Source organism: Rousettus aegyptiacus, unplaced genomic scaffold (genome assembly GCF_014176215.1).
Source record: "Rousettus aegyptiacus isolate mRouAeg1 unplaced genomic scaffold, mRouAeg1.p scaffold_m13_p_5, whole genome shotgun sequence".
In the NCBI taxonomy this organism is placed as follows: Eukaryota; Metazoa; Chordata; class Mammalia; order Chiroptera; family Pteropodidae; genus Rousettus; species Rousettus aegyptiacus.
Window position 1 is genome coordinate 59,647,674 of NW_023416308.1, and position 21,285 is coordinate 59,668,958.

Here is a 21,285-nt window from a genome sequence, read left to right on the forward strand (position 1 = left end):
TCCTGCGATATGCTAAACACGTACCTAAGTCTTGTGAGAGGACCCAGAAGACTAAATTAAAAAATAGCTGACATTTGTTTAGTTAATATTATTTGCTGCATTTTGAGTACAGATTTTATAGACATTATCTCATTTGAGACTCTCCATGACAACTGAGTTGGAACTATATGGAGAAGGAAATTGAGACTCAGAGAGGTCTCAGGCTCCTGACCACTACCATACATTGCCTCAAAAGACATTAGAAGACACAAAATGTTATTTACAATCTCACTGGGGGGGAGGGGGAGCCAAAAAGGGTATTATAACAGTTATAAACCAAAAAGCATTAAATACCCAAGGAAAGCACACCATGGATAGAATGGCTTGCTGTGGCACAAAATAACAGAGCAGTGAGGAATGGCTCCCATGAAGACATAACACATGCAGAGCACTGGTCACAGTTAAAGAAATATTTTATCCTCTAGAAATCTAACCAGTGGGTACAAGATATTAATTGCAAGCCAGGTACAGTGGAGAAATGCATCTCAGGGTTGCAGGGAGAATAAAGTTCCAGTGGTATCAATCCTGCTGACATCCTGGATTAAAAGCAATTTACAAGGTTGCAGTTGGTGAGCTTTCTCAGTTTAAATCTGTCCTGAGTTCTGTCTAAAAGGCAAATAAAATAAACAGCAGCAATATTTTTGAGGATTAGGCACTTCCTGAGTTGACTGTGCTTTTAATATTTTAAGCAGACTCAGGCAACACAGTAAACAGTTTTCTTTGTGGAATGGTGCAAATCGAGGTCTTTTACTTGTCTGATTATCCCATGGCTGTTCATGCCGGGATGGGCAGTTCTTTCTCATCAGGGAGCAACCAGTTAACAGTTAACCCAAGGCCCAGGTTAGTACATTCTGCTTGCGTGCTCTCTCTCTCTCTCTTAAGATGATGGGTGTTGATTTATCATGAAACGATTCACAGAAAGGAACTGCAACATATTCCTGTTTAAAGATAAGTTTCAACAGTAACAGAAGCGTATACCAAGAAACAATGGTTCACATCATATGGGAAAAGGCCTTTTGCCCAGCCTACTGCTTTGACACAGAGAATTACCCTTGATTCACAATTTGACTTGTTTAAAGTTTTATCTTCCAATATAGGTGGGGGTTTTCCCCCTCTTCAAAGAATATGGCCACACATGAAGAGCTGGAATCTGTCAGGTGGAGACTTCATCTCAGTCATATAATTACTGGGCTGAGCAAGTTAGATCAAAGTGAGGGCATTGTATTGCTATAGGACATTGCTTCAAAGAGCAGTTAAATTGTGAACAATATAAAGGCTTTATTGTTCTCCCCATTTAAGGTCATTTAAATCATCAAGAATCATTTCTTGTAAATGTATTGCAAATAGTGGGGTTTTAATGCCCACTTTAGAAAGTCTATGTTGAGAGCTTCATGGAAAGCAAAGGAACTTTTCTACCTGCCATTATAAATTCTCATTTCCAGGCATGAAAGGCTTAAATTGCCTGGAGTGTTGGTTTGAGTTTTGTTTTTTTTTTTTCAATTATAACCAAATATCTCTGTAAACCTTCATGTTTCACAGAGCTAGTTAAGCAATTTCCCCTTAGATGTGTCTTTGATGTGAAAATAAACATAGACTTGAGTGAAAGCTGAGGTACCTTCTAAAAGAATATCTATCTCTGTCTGTATGGTTCATAGTTACTCAGGCTAACATTAGACCAGAGAAAACATACATCAACACTCTATATTGAGCTTAGATACAGTTGCTATAAGAAAAATATTTCTTCAAAAGTTTCAAAAGAATGATGACATCAATGCCAAGAACATCAAAGGAGCTGTTTGGTGCTTTCAGGTACTTTGCCAAACTACCTTCTAAACGCTGCTTAACATTCCTTTGTAATGGAGTTAAAGATGAGCCTGAAATTGCAGGGACCTCTTAAAAGGTCTGCTCATCCCTCCTCTGTCTCCAGGTGATTGCATCCAAACCAGTTTACACGTTGTGGACCTGGGTTGTCTAAACACGATTCAGATAGCTGTTATATTTTCAGAATGTTCTTGTGCATTGAGGGGAGAACTGGTGGAGATACAATCTCTGGACCTCCCCTGGGTATGCCATGTGGAGATGTGTGAGAACAATGGGAACCCTGTTAGGGTGCCACTGCCATAGAGCAGTAGCCCTCATGCATAATTCATAATGCTCTTCTTTCATAAAGGCTGTGGAAGAGCTGAGTAATGACCACACATGGAAAGGTGAAAGAGAAACCAAAATAAATGTATGCATTTAGCTTTTACTCAGCTTTTCAGTTTTAATCAATCAAGAAAAGTGTGCATTTACCTTACAAAAACTTGAATTTGAATGTAATTATTAGCTTTATTACATCTTTGTTTTAGTTGGGAATTGTTACAAGTAACAGAGCCTTCTTCAAGTATCGTGAGCAGAAAAAAAAAAAAAGCGTGGGACGGTGGGAGGAAGAGGTTTATTGGAAGGTTACTGAGTGTCTCCGCAATTACAGGAAATATAATTGAGTCTCCTAAAGTGCAGGAATTGGAAAGCTTCAAGACTCTCTACCCTCTCGCTCTTCCTCCCACTCCCCCCCCCCCCATCGGTCTCCTTCCCCCTCCTTTCCCCGCCCCCTCTTTCTCTTGCTCTCTATCCTTTATCCCTCTTCCCTCTCTCTCTTTCAAGGTAGTTTCTCGTCTTGGCTTTTCCCTGCGCATCAGTTTCCGTTCTCCTATCTCTGTAGACTTGCTTTCTCTGCCTCTCATTGTACATGGCTGAGAATGACTCCAATAAAGGCGGCTCTACTTACCTCTCATTTCAAGTGCACAGAGACTGCTGAGAAGGCGTTTCAATTCCTGATTACTAGGAAACATTTAATTGGTTCAGCTTGAATCAGATGTCCACCTCAATTCAATCTGCTGGGGCTTGGGGAAATGGGATGTCTCATGATCATAAGAAGCTCTTTACCAGGAGACATACAGCCAGATTCTCAGAGAAGAGTGGTTAGCAAGGGAAGATATATTGAATAACATGTTCATGCTAATTGTAATTATATGATAACATATGTTCTATACAGAAAAATTAGAAAACATAAACGTGTTAGCAAAGTTTGGGGGAAAAAATTTCATCATTCCACAACCAGAAAATACTTCAGCATCTTGAAATATTTCCTTCCAGACATTTTTATTTGCTTTAGACAATCTTTTTTTTTTTTCCCCTCATATTTGTTTGGGATACACTAAGGATGAGGTAGTAGTCAACATGACACACATGGCTCAAGCCTCTTTCTCTAGGAATTATAACATGGAAACAGACTTAAAAATTGGAAGCAAATTAATTTTTTAAAATTGAAATTGTAATAAGTACTGTAAAAGAAATATTCAAGGGGTTGAGATGGAAAACAACTATGAGAACATATTTTATGTAGGGAGTCATGGAAAATCTCTGCTAGGGTCACATTAGGTGATACTTAAAGGAAAAGAAGGAGCTAGCTATGATAACAGTGGGAAGAATTAGAGGAGGCAGAGGGTATTCCAATTAGAAGGAACAGTATACGCAAAAGACCTAAAGCTAAAATCACCTTTTGTGTTTGGGGAATTACAAAAAAAATACAATTGACCCTCGAACAACTCAGGGATTTTGGGTACTGACCCCCTGTGCATTTGGAAATCTGAGTATAACTTTTGAGTCTCCAAAAACTTCAATACTAATAGCCTACTGTTGACCAGAGCCTTACCAGTTAACACAGATTTTATGATATATGTATTATATACTGTATTCTTGCAATAAAACAAGCTAGAGAAAAGAAAATCATAAGGAAGAGAAAGTGCATTTATAGTTCTGTACTCTATCAATACTATAAGTTTGTGATGTCTGTTTACAAGATGAATCATCTGTCAGTACTTACATCAATATCTTCTTATCTGATACAAAACACAGTAGATATTATACATATTACTACCAGTAGACATAAAAAATGAAAAGATAATGTGAAAAAGAAATTCATAGGTATTTACAAGTATAATAATTCATGCATTGAAAACAAATAAGGAGCAACATGGTCGCTTTATGGTTGCTGAATGAAATCAATATGATAGCTTCATGGTAGTAAGGAAATCTCCAAAATAAAATTTCCAATATACTTATTGAAAAAAAATCCACATATACATGAACCCACATTGTTCAAACCCCTGTTCTTCAAGGCTCAACTGTATTATAGCTGGAACCTGGGTGTTAGAAGGATATCCCTTTTGTTCCTATGTGGAAAATAAAAATAAATTGGGGTGTGGAGAGGCAAAAATCTAGGGTCAGATTCGCAGAATGTAGTGCAGGATATTTGGTAGCTCACTGTGCTTAAAGCAGAAGGGGCCCGAAGATAAATGAAGAATGTGATCTGAGAGAAAGAGGCTGAGAGGGGTACAAACATTTAATACCTGTTTAAGTCAGAGAAGCCACTGAAGATAAAGGGGGAAATGCTGCCATGAAATTAGGGGTGCCTGTGTTTTATATTATTTTACAAAAAGTTGGGGGCTCTTTAGTAACTGCATTTCATACCTCAAAATAATTAATAGACAATCCTGGAATGGTATTTAGAGCACTCTCTCTGCCATCTAGGTTTTCATAATATTCAAATTGGCCAACATTTTGGATGAGTCTAATCCCTACCAGCCTAAGAATGGCAATCTTTTAGAACATCTATGATTTCCCTGCCTCTCCAATACCTCTGAACCCTGGGCTAGTGCTGGATTGGGCATGTGGGATTAGATGAAATTCATAAGGTAGTCTCTCTTCCGCTGACTTCTTAGAATCATATTGAAGTAAAAAACTCATAGACCTGAATCAATTATCAAAAACAATATGAGACAGAGAGTGCTAAAATCATTAAAAAAAGAAAGAAACTATGAGGGAAAGTAGAAGGGGGAGGCCTCACAGAGAAGATGGACCTTGAGATAGGGCCGTTAGCATGAAAGCTTCCAGACTGGGCCCACCAGTGAAGGGGGAGAGAGAAGCCACTTGATTAATGAAACTTAATACATTGTACATCCTGCTGAGGAGGACATTCAGAGATTTCAAGAGAACTGCCAACAGTTTAGACATAGCATTTACTTTGGATTTGCTTCCATATATTTTGGGCAAAAAGTGAGTCATGATTAAAGTATTTCATGTACAAAGTAATTGAGTGTTTTTCAGGTTTTTATAGAATATTCTGTTCATTTTCCTGTTAAACACAGAGAGCCCATCTCTGACAGACGGCCCCTGCAGACTCTTTCATCATGATGATTACAGCAATGGGCAAAGAGGTAGTAGTCAGGGTAATCACACTGGTTATCACTGAATGGCTCTAGAATGGCATTGTGTAAGATAGCAGACAAAATGGGAAAATAATTCCACTTTGAACTTCTTAATTTAAACAATCCCCTCTGGCTGGATAATAAGTTTTGTTACACTGTCACAAGCAGTATATCAGACTATCATAAAACGTCCCATTCATTTGCATATTTGGGGGACACTTTGTTGGAAGGGAGAGGGATTCCTTTCCTATCTTCCTCAGGCAGAGCCCTCTCCTTTCGACAACTGAAATCCCACACACACTCTGCAGAACAAACTTTGCATCGTATTGTTACTTTCTGCTTTGTTTCCAGACAGACTGGTAAATTCCTTTGTGTTTGCTTGTTTGTATTAGTTCTGACATTGACTGAGAACTGTGTTTTAAGACCAATATTTCAAGCTCTTTATGTGCCATAACCACTTGGTCCCCACAATAACCCTATGAAATAGTGTCATATAATATATACCTGGTGCTAAATAAATGTCTATTGAATAAATGAGTAAACAAAGTCCATTTTACAGGTGAGGAAAAGCCCATTTTGTTATCTTCATTTTACATTTGCCTAGCACAAGCCCGGTACATAACAGTCAGGGTGATGGGGGAGGGGAGTCTCACACAGGCTTAGGTTCAAGTTCTGCCTTTGCTATTAAAAAAGAGTTACTGCTCTGAGTGCTGCTCTGAGCTGAAAACACTGCTGGTACTTTCCATACACGATTGCTAATGTATGAGGTAAGTGACTGGTCCAAGTTTACACAATAAACAGGAGGAAAACAACATTTAGATCTCCAGTTTATTAGCAGTTGAATTCCATGCTTTTTTGAGATCCCACAGTCTCCCATTTACCTCAATAACATAGGATGTCCGCCTCTGTGAGGCAGGGTTGCCCTGGTTCTCTTCCCTTTTCCTTCAATGGCTACTTTGTCAGTTGATAAACTTGGAACTTTCTCCCAGGGGAAGTGATGGTAATGGCCGAACTAAGGAAACGCAATAATGAAGTACTCTGTAATGATGAGTGTGTTTCTGAAGTAAATTCCGACTCTTCTAGTTCCTCTTCTCCAAGCTGGCCATTAAAGATAAGGAGGTGGGGCAGATTTAACAAAATCTCGAATATGAGAGATCTTGGCATTTAGTGTTTTTAGAAGGGAAGTGTGTTGACATGTTTTCTCTATAAAGATCCTGAATTTGCGGTGCTCTTGCTTCTCTGTAAGAATTTTTCTCTATTAAACTTTAGTCTTTATCATAAAGAATAGCTATTTTGTTGACTAAAGTAGTCATACGTCTTGGAGTCCAAAATTTATGGAACAGTTAGGGAACAAATTTTCCAGCTAGATCTAATGTGACTTCCACCAAAAATGAAACAAAGCAAAACAAAAAGCTCACACTTATTCCTGAAGGAATGAAAGTAGAAGACACTAAAAACAGTGCAGGAGATGCAGCCCAATTCCCCTTTGGTTCTGTGCTTTCACTCAAGTAGGGCATGGAGGCAAGATGGGGCTTAGCATTACATCCCACCTTTGGAATCCCATCTGGAGGCTCACACCACCTTGCATCTAACACAAAGCTTCGCATTCTCCTTCACTTGTGGTTCACATAGGTTATGACCAGCCTTTCCTGTGGTTCCAGTTCTCAGGGCTTCACATTCCTCTGACTTCAGGATTCAGAAGAAAATGATCACTCAAGCCAAACTGTAGTGCAGTCATTAAATTGCTTATAAATTAAATATGAAAGCGTTCCCCACAGCCACAACCTTCTTCTTACCATTGTTGTACTGCTCAATTGTTAGAAGGATTCTGCTTCCCAAGTACTGAGCTCAACCAACAAACTACTGTCTGAACACCTGTAATGTGCCCAGCACTGTGGTAGGTACTGAAGGAATCCAGTCAAGTATAAGACCTAGCACCCACACTCAAAGAGCTTAAAATTTAGTTGGACAAACTGAATTACTACGTAGACATGAAACAGTACCTTGCAGTGCAGGGAAGCTCAGAACTCTACAAGGGCCAAATAAGAAGTGGGAGCTCTTTGACATCTTCACCAAAAGCCTTAAATCCCCACCCAGTTCGGGATCAGGTGAGTCGGGGAGATGTTCTCATCTCAAGTACTGTGATTAGCTGGAATTTACTGTTCCAGGATCCCGTTTTTACTTCAAGAATCAAATCCAGAGACATAAATTATTTGGGGGTTTGGTCTCTCTCTAATATTCTCTATCTGCAACCTACCTCTAAACAGCCGTGAGTAAAGTGGCCTAAGGAAAACTTACAGATGATGGGACCAAGATAGTCTTTTGAGTATCTAGGCAGTGGTCACTTCTGTTCTTGCGTTTATGCCTCATTGAGAAAGACAGAAAAAAAATGTGACCTATGGACTAAATTGTTACCTTTGTGTGGCATATACCCTGCTTCTAGGGCAGCACAGGAGACAAAGAATGCATTTATTTTGTGGAAAGGAATAGGGGCAGGAATGAAACAGAAACCAAAGAATTGTGCAATAATGGAGTTTTTAAATCCCTCCAGGAAGTTTATGTTTCAAGTCCTTCGGAAGAATAAAGCATAGCTGTTTTAAAAGGAGAGTTTACTGAGGGACCCCAGCCCGATTCCACTGTGTGCTAGATATTCTTTGTCGATAGGTCTGGGCACCTCCATCCCTAGCCCGTGGGACAGGCAGGCCACCGTGTCCGGGCCCGGCCCTGAGTAGGCCTACACCTTCCCTGAGCAGAGACCGCAGGCCTCAAATAGCATCATGGTGTTCAAATAGAAGAATCAGAACAAGGACGAGAGTGAAAAGAAAGTCTGCTGGATCTCAGCAAATGAAAGTACAGTGATTCCTGTGTAATATGCAAACCAGACTGGAGTTGCCATGTGGAAATCATTCCCCAAAGAAGCCCTTTCTTTGGATAGCTGGTGAAAGGGTGATATTATATGCGTAATCTCACAAATTAAACATAATAATTTGGGGGAGTAGATTTATGGTAGGTACCAAACAAAAATGCTTCTCTGTCCATCTAGGTAATGGAAAAACTATAAACATTGAAATGTTGTGCTCGTTTGCAACCTTACCTCCTGCTACTAGCTTAATCGTCTGCATATTTTCCCTCATGCCAGGGATGATTCGATAGGGTACGGTTCAGACCTCTCTCTGGGTGCTCAGTAAATCTTGTTGAGTGACCGTGTGACCCTTTATCTCTTCCCATCAACCACTGACCAGTAGTGTCACCATTCTCTCCCTGCCACTCATCTCTGTGAGTCGCTGAATGCCCCACCCTTGCCCTGTACATCTTCATTCTGTTTTCCTTTTGTCTTGACTCTCTGTGTCCACTGTATCCAGAACAGTGTTGGCATGTGGCAAATTAAAAGCCAAAAGGAAAGCGAGCAGTGGGTTTAATGATTAAGAACGGGGACTTTGGAACCAGACAGACCTGAGTTGGCATCCTGCCTCCATGTCATTCGGTGTGTAATCTGCATTAGGAGCCACAGTTTCTTCACTTATAAAATGAGGATTAGAATACATGTGCAGAGAGATGTGAGAAAATTAAATGAGACTCTACGCAAGTCTTTATTTTAAGAGTATCTGTCTTAAGTAGGCATTCAATATACTGTAGTTATTAAGTGAGACCCTATATGAGCCATAGACACTCTTGCTTGAGGGCCCCTTCTTCCTTACAAAATTTTAAATTCTATGTTATGGCTATGTTGACATAAAGACAAATATATTACTATTACATGTTAAAACATTTCTTCAATCTAAAAATTTTTCTTGTGTTTTAAAGTAAATTAAAATATCTTTGTGGGCCACTAAGACTACTGTGGGCCCTGAGCACTGTACCATCCGTATCTAATGGATAAATCAGCCCTGGGGGAGAGAGGTCTGCCTTGGTTTTCCCCTCTACCCTTTCAGTGCTTTTGACTGCATTCTGGAGGCTGCTGGCCCCTCTGACCCTGTGGATATGCACTGCCCTTACATTTCTCCCTTCCTACATTCCATCTTTCTCAGCCACCCTAACGTCTGTCTGCATTGGGGAGTTCTCAAAATCCCTAGACCTGCCCCCATCCTCGTCAATTTAAGCCCATTCCCCTGATTGAGTCTCATTCCTTTCGGACTATTCTTGGCCTGGTAAGGTGGCACTGCATTTTCTGATAAACTATTTTCCACTGATGTGATACTGACTGTGTTCCTCCTCTCTATTCCTGCTAGAATAGCTGCATTTTGTCACAGAACTCTAAGCAACTCTATACCACAATTCAAAGCCATGTATCTGATGGTGAAATTTTAGTTGAGCGAAGGAAATACTTCAAAGTAAAGTTGGACTTTGAGAATTATTTAGATTGTATTGTGCCAGTAGCTGGTGACTACTGCATCTGTGCATTCAGCAGGCCTTGGTGACATGACTTGGATTAGAAGTGTCTACCACCTAGGACACAGACTGGCCCCAAAATTCTCACGGTAGAGTACCATGCCCATGGAGTCCTAATGGAATCTCTTTTATCCATGGGTTGTCTTCCACAACATCTCTAAGGAGGACATCTGTTCCCCATCTTAAGTCATTCATTCAGCTCTACTTGGTGGTGACCTTACCCCACAATAAATATCCCTAAAAAACAATTCTCACTCCCTCAGGGCCTTTATCTTCTGGGTTCAGGCAGGAAAGTTTTCTCAAATATAATCCTGTTTATGAAGAGGGAGCTATGGCATAGAAGCGGGATAACTTGCCTAATAGAGTAATCAAGTTAATGCCAGAATCAGGACCAGATCCTAGGCATCCTTGATTCCTGGGTATGGGAACCATTTAGCTCTGTCAGGGCCTAGGCAACCATTTACAACACAGCACAGGCTCTGCAGTGGGAGCACTTAGTTTGATTCCTGGCTTTATGGCTTACTATTTCTGTGACCTTGAAATGTTACTCAATCTCCATACTTCAGTTTTCTCATCTGTAAAAAAGGGAGTAAGGGCAAGAAATATAGTCATGTGCCACATAACAACATTTTGGTGAATGATGGACCACATATATGATGGTGGTCGCATAAGATTATAATGGATTATAAACAAAATGTTTGCCATATTGAAAGGGAAGGCTGAACCCAGCTACTATGTTGAATTTACTACTAGCTCTTGGTAGTTTAAATATATAGGGAGGATTACTGTGCTGTCCAACTGCCTTACACTGCTGGAGCCGGAGTTGGTAAGAGTGAGAGAAGTGGGCTGGGGAGAAGGGAAGCCCAAGAGCCTGGTCTCTTTCTTCCCGATCCAATTCCTTTCTCTCCCTATCTCTCCTTTCCTTCCTCTCCTTGTCTCTTTCTCTCTCTCTCTTCCTCTCCACCTCCTTCTTCTCCTCTCCTTTTTACTATTCTCTGGGTCTCTTTTTATCTCTGCTCTTCCTTTCTCTCCCTTCTCTTCATTCCCTTTCTTTCTTCTTCCATCCCTCCTCCTGAGATAAACTCCCCCTCCCTCCAGTGGTGCCTCCCTTCACAGCCCTCCTGCTCTACACACTTTATCTTAATTATATTTTTATTGTACTTTTTCTATGTTTGGATATGTTAGATACACAAATACTTAAATTGTGTTAGAATTGCCAGCACTAGTCAGTACAGAACCGTGTCATAAAGGCTTATAGCCTAGGAGCAATAGGCTAGACCATATAGTCAAGATATGTAGTAGGCTGTACCAACCAGGTTTGTGTAAGTGCACTCTGTGATGTTCTCACAATGAAATCACCTAAAAATGCACTTCTCAGAATGTATTTTCATTGTTAAGTGACACCTGGCTGTAGTATCAATCTCATAAAGCTGTGAGGCTTCTTAGAGTTGTTGTGAGAATTAAATAAGATTATTCACATCAAGATTTTACCACAATGCTTAGCACACAGCCCTCAATAAATGACTTTGTTGTTGTTGTTATTATTATCACTACTACTAAAACCATTGCTAATTCTGTTATTGCTTCTATAATCCTGATGGCTTAGAGAACTTGCTAGTGCTGCTTCTCCAAGTACACACTGCACTACCCAGGGAGTGGCCAGAGCAATGTGAGAACCTGGCAGAACAGGTTTTTGCAAAGCAGTGGAAAATAAAGGCAATCACCCAAACCTGCAAAAAAAAAAAAATATATATTCCTTTGTTTGTTCTTTATTAGTTGTTTTAAAAAACCTTCAGAATCTAACTGACACTGAAATGAATCAGTGTAGTCATGCTTGGGGTAATATGGCCAAACCTCTTTGGTCTGTGCTCTTTCTGACCCCATGGGGACAGACAGTGGCACCATGGGAGTTTCTGCTGAATGTGGTAATGGCTGACAGTGTACTGTGATGCTTTTGCCTACATCAGAGTAGACAAGATGATCAGTCTTGAAACAGGCAGAGATAATAGAGACAGGGCTGAGGGAGTGGAGAGAAGCTTCACACCCAGGTACAAAGTACACCCTACCCCTTGCTACAAATTGCTCATCACTAAATATGAAGTCTCATATTAGCTTAAGCAAAAAGAAGGATTTATCATAAAGATTCCACAGTGTATCAAGGAAGACAAGGAGAGACTCAGCACTGACCTGGGATTGAATCAGGCCTCCAAATGCTACCAACACATATGTCTCTCCTCTATGCTTCATTCTTTTCTCTTTCTACAGAGTCACTTTCTCTATGGCTCTGGCTGAAATAATGGAACAGGAGCTCACACGTTTTTGTAAATCACTGTGCAGCCACCCAGAATGAGCCTGGTTTCCCTTTTTTCAATTCCAGAAATCCCATGGAAGGAGCTAATTGGCCTCGCTTCGGTCAGGTTGTCTTCTCTGGTTATTACCAATTACCAATGATAAAAGGCAAAAACCGGTTATACCAACATGGTACATCCACCATAACTATATACTACCTCTGACTAGGTAAAACTACAGATAAGAGAATATTAAAATGAGTATTGATGAACTACATGATAAGAAAGATGTTGCTCACATTCGGCTCTGTGCTGCGTCCTAGTCATTCTAAGATTCCTCTTCATGTTATCAGAGATTCATGATGTCTCTGTGTTCATTGTCCCCTGCTCCTTCTTGCTGGGTGAACCCTAACAAGCCAATCGCAGCATATACAGTGGAAATGACACAGGCTTTAGAACTTTGCAGAGTTAAAGCCCAAATCTACCACTTACTAGTATGTGACAGCGGGCAAGTTACTTAGCCTCTCTGAGCCCTGGTTTCCTTATCTGTAAAATAAAACATGTCTAATTGGGTTGTTGTAGAGACTAAGGAAAACTAACTATATTTAAAATATGTGGCATATATAATAGATGCTCATTTCTATTAATTTTATTTTCTTAATTAGGTTACCAAAATCCTTTAGAAGGGTACTGGAGTGGTGGTAAGTGGAAAGGAGGAGTGGGAAGAGAAGTGATAGAACTATCTGCCTGGGAAGTACCTTTCTGCCTCAGGTATTTTACAGTTATCCTGAGCAAACATTAAGTAATTTAAGAAGGGCAGCTGCGCTGGAAAAGCCACACGTTGATAAATGTAGGCTCTCACTTCAGAGGCAAATCAACAAGATCTCAAGAACAATAGTGGATGTTTTATGTTTCTTTTTAATTTATTGGTGTGATTGTATGGTCCTTAAATCTTTCTCTATAATTTCTAAAGTTCATATCAGACAATCTAATCACTGAGTTAGTATACGAAGAACTTTAACATTTCGTTGTTACTGTTGCTACTTAGGGAGGCCCTCCCGTTTGAGACTATAGTAAGCCACACTTTATATAAGCTATAATTTATTTATTGAGTTCTTACTGTAATAAGCACTGTGCTAACCTTTTACCTGCATGGTGTGATTTCTTCTTATGAGTTAAGTGCTGTTGTCCCCATTTTCTAGATAAGGAAATAGAGGCTCATATAAGTAAAGTATCATGGTCACTTAGCACTCAGGGACAGAACTGGAATTTGAGCTTAGTTTAGTGAGCTCACGAAGCCTGCATTCTTAACCATTGTGCAGTATGCCTCTCTACATCTTGGATTTGGTCATGAGATTCAGACACAAGCAACAGAAGAAATGAATCCCCATGAAAATCTTTGCTTAGCATGTCTCATTTGATAAATGATAAAATTGTGGTTTCTCTCTACCCACACAATGTTGTTACATGGGCCTGAATACAAAGCTACAGTTATTAGAGGAAAACAGATGAGCACCAGATAGTATATCTCCTTGGACACAACAATAATTCCAATTATTTACTTAGAGGATAATAGTGATGAAGGAGTTGAATGTGTGAAAAAAGAAACTGGTAATTTTTTCCTAGGTTTAGACTCTTCAGTGTTTCCCATCTTGGTCAAAATTATGTTCACTCCAGTTGTCTGTAGCTGTGTGAGATTGTATTGCGTGTGCATATGGAACATTTTGGCCTGTTCCAGAAAACAATACCACTTTGGTAATTAATTATAGATATCAATATAGATATATAGATATAACATCAATAAACTCCTGATGATAAATGAAGAATTCTTCAACCATTGGCCTGTGTACCAATCACAAGAACCACGGTGATCTCTAGCTACTAATTGACCTGCTCCTCCAGGAACATTTTATTCTGTTTTATGTATGCTGCTGTGAGTGTCATTATATTCCAGACTGTGGTTCACGTGTGCCTTTTTCTTTTTGAATTAATCCTGTGTGTAAATAGAAGAACATTTAAAGATTATGCCTCTTTGATTAGAAGCATATCTGGATTCATAGCTCATATTTTTCTTTCTTATTTCTCCTTTGTTTTTCAGCTCCAGGGTTCCTTGAAAAGAAAACAGATAGTTAACCCAGCTCCGGCTAACAGCAAGAGGCCCAATGGGTTCGTTGACAACTCATTCCTTGATATCAAAAGAATCCGTGTTGGGGAGAACCTCTCCGCAGGACAAGGGGGACTCCACGTAAATAATGGACAAAGTCAGATTATGTCAGGAACCTTGCCCATGAGCCAGGCACCCCTGAGAAAGACTAGCACTCTGCCTCCCCATACACATTCTCCTGGCAACGGTATGTTTAACATGGGCTTAAAAGAAGTGAAGAAGGAACCAGGAGAGACTCTGTCTTGCAGTAAGCATATGGATGGCCAAATGACCCAGGAGAATATCTTTTCTAATAGATATGGAGATGACCCTGGAGAGCAATTGATGGATCCTGAGCTTCAGGAGCTGTTCAATGAACTAACCAACATATCTGTGCCTCCTATGAGTGACCTGGAGCTGGAGAACATGATCAATGCCACCATAAAGCAGGATGATCCATTTCATATTGACTTGGGTCAGCAAAGCCAGAGGAGCACTCCCAGGCCCTCCTTGCCTGTGGAGAAGACAGTGATCAAAAGTGAATACTCACCCGGCCTGACTCAGGGCCCCTCAGGCTCTCCCCAGTTGAGACCTCCATCAGCTGGCCCTGCATTCTCTATGGCTAACTCTGTCCTCTCTGCTTCATCCCCAAATCCTTCGGTCCCTCAGAACCAGGCTCAGCCTCAGACAGCCTCAGGAGCAAGCCGGGCCCTGCCAAGCTGGCAGGAAGTGTCTCATGCCCAGCAGCTCAAACAGATAGCTGCCAATCGTCAGCAGCATGCCCGGATGCAGCAGCACCAGCAGCAGCACCAGCCGACCAACTGGTCAGCCTTGCCCTCTTCTGCTGGGCCATCTCCAGGTCCATTCGGGCAGGAGAAAATCCCCAGCCCTTCTTTTGGTCAGCAGCCATTCAGCCCCCAGAGCTCCCCCATGCCTGGGGTAGGCAGCAGCAGCAGCCAGTCAAAAGTCATGGCTAACTACATGTACAAGGCCAGCCCCTCAGCCCAAGGAGGTCCCCTGGATGTGCTCATGCAGCAAAAGCCTCAGGATCTCAGCCGAAGTTTTATTAACAACCCGCACGCGGCCATGGAGTCCCGTCTTGGCAACACCAAGCCTTTGTTCCACTTTAACTCAGATCCAGCAAACCAACAGATGCCTTCTGTTTTGCCTTCCCAGAACAAGCCTTCTCTCCTACACTACACACAGCAACAGCAGCAGCAGAGCTCCATTTCAGTTCAGCAACAGCAACAACAGCAACAGCAGCAGCAACAACAGCAGCAACAACAGCAACAGCAACAACAGCAACAGCAACAACAGCAACAGCAGCAGCAGCAGCAGCAGCAGCCACCGTCCCAGCCCACCCAGCCTCTAGCAAGCCAGCCTTTGCTAAGGTCACCCTTGCCTCTTCAGCAAAAGATCCTGCTTCAGAAAATGCAGAACCAGCCCATCACAGGACTGGGGTACCAAGTCTCCCAACAACACAGACAGGTAAGGGCTCTAGTACTCCAAACACAGAGTATCCACACGCCACCTGACATGATAATTATGCTTTGTTTACCATTATGCTTGTGTTGGGATGGGATCAAGACCACAAAGACTGTAGTGGTTCTGACAGATTCATGTGAAGACCTCGTGGAGGTCTTCAAGCTGGTACTTCCTTGTAGGGCATGACTGTCATGGGGAGCTATCGTGATCAGAGGCTCTTGCTTATTAAGAATGTTGCATTATAATTCATGCCTTTAGTGACAGGTCCAGTTGTCCATAAGGTTTTGTTATGCCCAATGTTTATTCATCCAGTCAATAAATTGATCATTAAGTCAACATGCACTTCCTGAACACCTACCACATGCATGATACTGTGATTATACTGAGTATTGATATAAGGCCAGACATGATAGTAAGAGTGTTTAATGACCCGTTTAAACCCACATGAACCAATTGAAATGTCTAAATGTCTAACCCATCATAATCCTGTTGTGACTATGTGTTGGCGCATGAGGGCTTAGCATCAACCTTAAATAAGACATGGTTCTTGTCCGCAAATACAGTCTGGAAAGTGAGACAGGCTTTAAAAACTATAATTTTAATACTGAGTGGAAAGGGTAATGATATGAGAGCACAGAGGTCGGGTATCTTACCCAGCAAGGGGAAGTCAGGGGAGGCTTCCGAAGAAAGTAATGCCTGAGTTAAGTGTTAAAGGGCGAAATTGTCAGGACTACAAACTGGAAAAAAAGAAAAAAAGAAAAAAAAATCTGTGGTTACCTCATATCCTGTGATTAACATAAAACAGAAGTTTTATTCTGCCCCAAACATGAATAGTTCAAAAATATAGCTCTATGCCTCCAGAGCACATACTGGTGAGTAAGCTCTGATTCCTAGGGAACTTAAAAGAGGAAACTCTTCCAGGAAGGAAGAAAGAAAGGAAGTAAAGGAAGGAGGAAAGGGGGCAGAGGAAGGGAGGGAGAGAGAGAGAGAGAGAGAGAGAGAGGAAGCCTGAATGTTGCTTTGTGCGTATAACTTGACAGATCTACATTTGGGTCCGAGCACAAAGACAGCACATTACATGGCGAAACAATATGTCAAGACAGTGTGATGGCGCAGAGCCTAATTCCAAATCCCATTCCTAGAGCAGTTCTGTGGCCGCTGCCCAGAAAAGAATGCCGCAAGCACCGCAGTCTGTGGCCGAGCTACCCTTTGCCCTAGATGCGTGCCAAAAGAAAACTAGACTCAATTAGGATTCAAGAGTTACGTACCACGTAAAGCTTTCAGCTCTTATTCACTTAAAGTGTATGTGTGTTTTAGTTATAGATTGCGAAGAATGAATTTTGAGTAGAGATATATGTATATTTTACAAAGTTCCATTTTTAACGTGGGTACTTTGGGGAATCATTTAAAAGCAAACAGTATTGTGGAACTCCTTTCTAAATTACGTGTAGCCATTTTGATGCGGATAGATTTAGGTTCAAGTTCTTGCTGACATTCACTAGCTATGTGACCTTAGGAAATCACAGAACTTCTCTAAGCCTCACTTCTCTTACCTTTAAAACTGATAATAATATATCCTAGGATTTTTTTTGAGAATGAATTCTCAGCTCAGAGTCTAGGATAATGTTGGCTATTACTATGATAATTGTAGAGAGAGACATGTATGACATCGAAATATTTTTAACAAGTATTAGTATTACATAGGAGAGACATTAGAGTAAGTGTGAAACTCTGACGTAATTAGTATTGGAGGAATAAAAGAGAACTATCTCTAATTCTTCTATTGTCTGGCAATATGGTAAGTGGGGAGTGATTTACCCTCCCTGAGCCTAGACTTCTGACCGTAAAGATGGAAATAATAAATAATGAGGTAGTAATGACAGCATGTATTAAGTATTTACTCAATAACTGGCATAACTTCTGTCTCTCCTGCTTGTGGCATTATCACTTCACCCTTATTAGGGACACAGAGAGGTTAAATAACTGGCCCAAAGTTACACAGGTGGGTAGCAGAGTCAAGATTCTGGTCTACTTTGAAGGTTGTGCATTCATCTACTAGTTTGTACAGCTCACAGGTAGGATGTTGGGAAATGAATGACCACTTATAGTTCACTGTGGGATTCTCAAAAGATATGTTTCTTTTGATAGTGAGCCATGTGTACATAATCTACATAGTAGTTTAAGTCCTTTGGGGATAGAGAAAGTCTTAAATCTCTAATCTTTATAGCTGTTAAAAATTTTTTAAAAATCTATGTGACTTTTGACCTTCCTGTGGGTGAACATTATGGAACTAACCAAAATAAACAATTTACAGCAGGAAGTATATCTCTTCTGTGTCCCTGCAGTCCTTTTTGGGGAGTCTCCCTGCCACCTCCAACATCTGTTCTGTTTCCAGCTCCACTGTTCATAACAACTATACACCATACTACTGGCCTCTTAGCCCCTACCTGAGCTTCTAGGCCCCAAGGACACCAGTGGGTGCTAATGGCCAAATCAATAAACATCTTCCAATGCCTTAGATTATCTTTTACTTTTCCCAATGTGTATGATACACATGATGTCAAGATAATTTTCATCTTTTCAAGAAGGCCCTTAAATAGTGTTAGAAATGGTGGTGGCCTCTTCTACATAAACAGGCAGTGGCTACCCATTTGAAGCTTTATTCCAACTTTGTAGATTGTACCACATTGTCCCTTCCAGCTTAACAATTCTGTGCGATATAACTCTGAAGTCCTGTATCTGAGTTGTAAGCAAGTGTATCAGAGCTCCGTAGTCAAGTAAGTGTTGCCCTCTGGAAAGCATTCACCTTTAGGGGGTTGGACTTATTCTAATAATGGTGCTGTTGTTCATTACAGTTATGGAGTTTTTCTCTGGGGATTGTCTTCAGAGCTTTTAGTACATTGAGTAGATTATTACCAGTGCAATAATATGCATCTTGTCAGGGTGATTTTTGAACAGTCAAGCTGGATAATGCTGCTTTGGGTCAAAAACAAGGAATAACTCTGATTTGCTAGGACTCCATTTCAAGTTTTGTTTGTGAATTTTCTCTGAAGCAGTAAAGAAAATAAATGAATGCTTCTAGGATGATATTTTTGATAAGCAACTTTCATTTGGATGTACATATTTCTAAGGTGTTTTTTTTCTAATTCTTCCTGTCTCATACAGTATATTGTCAAGTATTCTCAACTCAAAGAGAGTTGTTATGACCATCCATAGTGGACAGTACAAATGTGTATGCTCATTTCAGATTAGCTAAACCTCTGTTATTCATGACCAAAGTCATGTAAGGGGATGGGTTGGTAATTAAGCAATTTTTAAGTTTGTCAACTAAAGCATCCTAAATGAAAACACTAGTCACAATTTCTTTTTCTGCTTGTTCTACTCACTTTGTGTCAAAGGTAGGAAGATTTACTATGGGATTTGCTAATTGGAGCCCTTTAGCCTCGGAAACGCTAGAAAGCTTGTCTCTCTGCTACAAAACGGTAGACTGAATTTGTTAACCAGTTACTTGTCATTTGCCTAGTAGAGTGTGAAGAGATGGCCTGCTCTTCACCTTTCATAGCCCAGACATATCTGCCTGCTCAGGCAGAGACTGCTTCTGGGGAATTCCTATTCCCCTATCCCTTTCTTGGGTACCCACCTCTGTTCTCCTAGAGGTACTCGCAAAATGGATTCATTGTAATCAAATTGTGGAGACATCTTTATTGTTCCATGTCTGGAGTGGTTTTAAGTAACCCCTTAACCTCAAAGACTGAGAGAACAAATGATGTTTGATGTTTCACAAAATGTCTTCAGTGGTTCTGTCTTGCTAATGTTTGGGGTTTTGCAAATGGAAATACCTCCTAGCTATAATTTTCTTCCCTTTCTGATTTGAAGGTTATGGGAGAGGGCAAGAGAGGGATGTAATACATGTAGTTCTGATTTATCTTCATGTCACTGCATACTTGTTTAAGGTGTAAAAGAGTTATTGGTTGACCAGGATTCATAAGAGTTCAGTCTAAAAGCACTAACCTCTTGAGTCAAAAAGTGATCTTTTTCAGAGCTTTTTAATCAGACACTTAAAAGTGTGAGTTTTTTCTAACATTAGATCCATGAAATGCAAGTGGATTCTATATTTGGTTTAGAATTCTCCCATCTCTAAAAATCCTGAGAGGGAAAGCAGCCAGTGAATGGCTGGTTTGTTATGACTGAAACATAAATTTGTACATTTCCTCCTTAGTTTAAAGCCAAGTTCCTCAATCATATATTAAGAACCACGCCTCCCACTTTCTCAAACTAGCCAAGTTTATCCTTAACTACTCTACATTATCAACTCTGACATAAATCAGGCAAGTCTCCTGATGTTCTCCTTCCCTCTTTTTTAAAGATAATTTTGTATATATCCAATCTTAAAGATGAACCCTCAGAAAATTGTTTCCCAGTTGGCCTAGGTGAGGGTAGAGGAATCACTGCAGCTCCCATATACTGACGATACTTCGAATTCTTATAATTGCTCAGAGAAAGTGCCAGAGAGGGAATAGAAACTTGAATCAGCTGGACATGCCTTTTCTAAAGGGAAAATAGTTATGAATTCAATGTTCTGCAATGATATAATATCCAAACAACCCTTTTCTGGGGGCTAGAGATTGGCTAAAAGGTCTACCAATTAGGCTAGTGCCAGGGTTTGAGTTTAGGGGCTGGGATCAAATTAGAGAAAGTCAGTAGCATGAAGGGCTAAAGACAAAGCCAAGCTAAAATCCTAAAAAAGTTGGGAAACAAAATCAATCAGTATACTTAGAACCCAGGAATGAAGCCAAAAGATAATAACAAACCTATAGTTAAGGATAAAGTATAAATGACATGAAATCTAGAGTGAAGTTAGAATAAGAGACCCAAAAGATGCTAGGTGATCATCGTAAATGACCTTTGACCATTTGGTGATTTCTGTTTGACTCACTTTGGCTGGGCTATGCTAGCAAAAGGGAAAAGGGCTGCTGGTGCAGACATACAGAGGGTTGTCGTGGTAGGCCGTGAGCATGTTTGCATTTTCAATTTAATCTTTGATATTTTATCATTTATCTCTTAAATTTATAAAGGAAACAGAAATTTGTTTTTAATACTTCATGAAAGTAGTGCTAAGGCAAGGGTCCAGGGTGAATTTCCAGACACATATGTTAATATAATTTATACTGAAGAATCTTGATTGGCAAAATTAGCAGAAGGGATTTTGCATGTGTTTTGTTAGTTTGTGTTGGTTGGTTTGTTTGAACAGTGGTACAAACTCTGTGCCACATACGAATAACCTGAGTCATGGATATCAATGCTTCTTTAACAGGTGAGGATACTGAGGCTCAGAGAAGTTATATAACTTCATCAGTTACAGTTAGTAAGTAGTCTGATTTTAAGCCCAGTGCTAATAACTACTATTCTGCCTAAGTTAAGTAAATAGGTAGAGTTGGTTTGGGTTGTGCTGACAGGGCCTTTATGTGAAATCTGTTTGAAATTTCACTGTTGTCTACATTCCCAGTTTATTTCTACCTCAGGGAAAATTTAAGCTAATTCTGGTACAGGGAGTGGGTAGGAATCTTCAAACAATTCGCTGAAGTTGCCTTATCTGCATCCACAGATCTTTATGTTTCCTGGTGTGCCCAACCAGGAGCCACAAACTAAAGATTCCAGGCTAAATTAAGTACTGTTCTATTCTTACCTCTAG

At 40.4% G+C, this 21,285-nt stretch overlaps 1 protein-coding gene across 1 annotated transcript in view; it reads left to right on the plus strand.

Moving 5' to 3' along the window:
- MAML2 (mastermind like transcriptional coactivator 2) overlaps positions 1-21,285 on the plus strand; it is a 327,265-nt gene that overhangs the window by 209,294 nt on the left and 96,686 nt on the right. Inside the window, exon 2 of the mRNA XM_016159932.2 lies at positions 14,064-15,596. Coding sequence (XP_016015418.1) covers positions 14,064-15,596 — 1,533 coding nt within the window. The remainder of the gene's footprint in view (positions 1-14,063; positions 15,597-21,285) is intronic.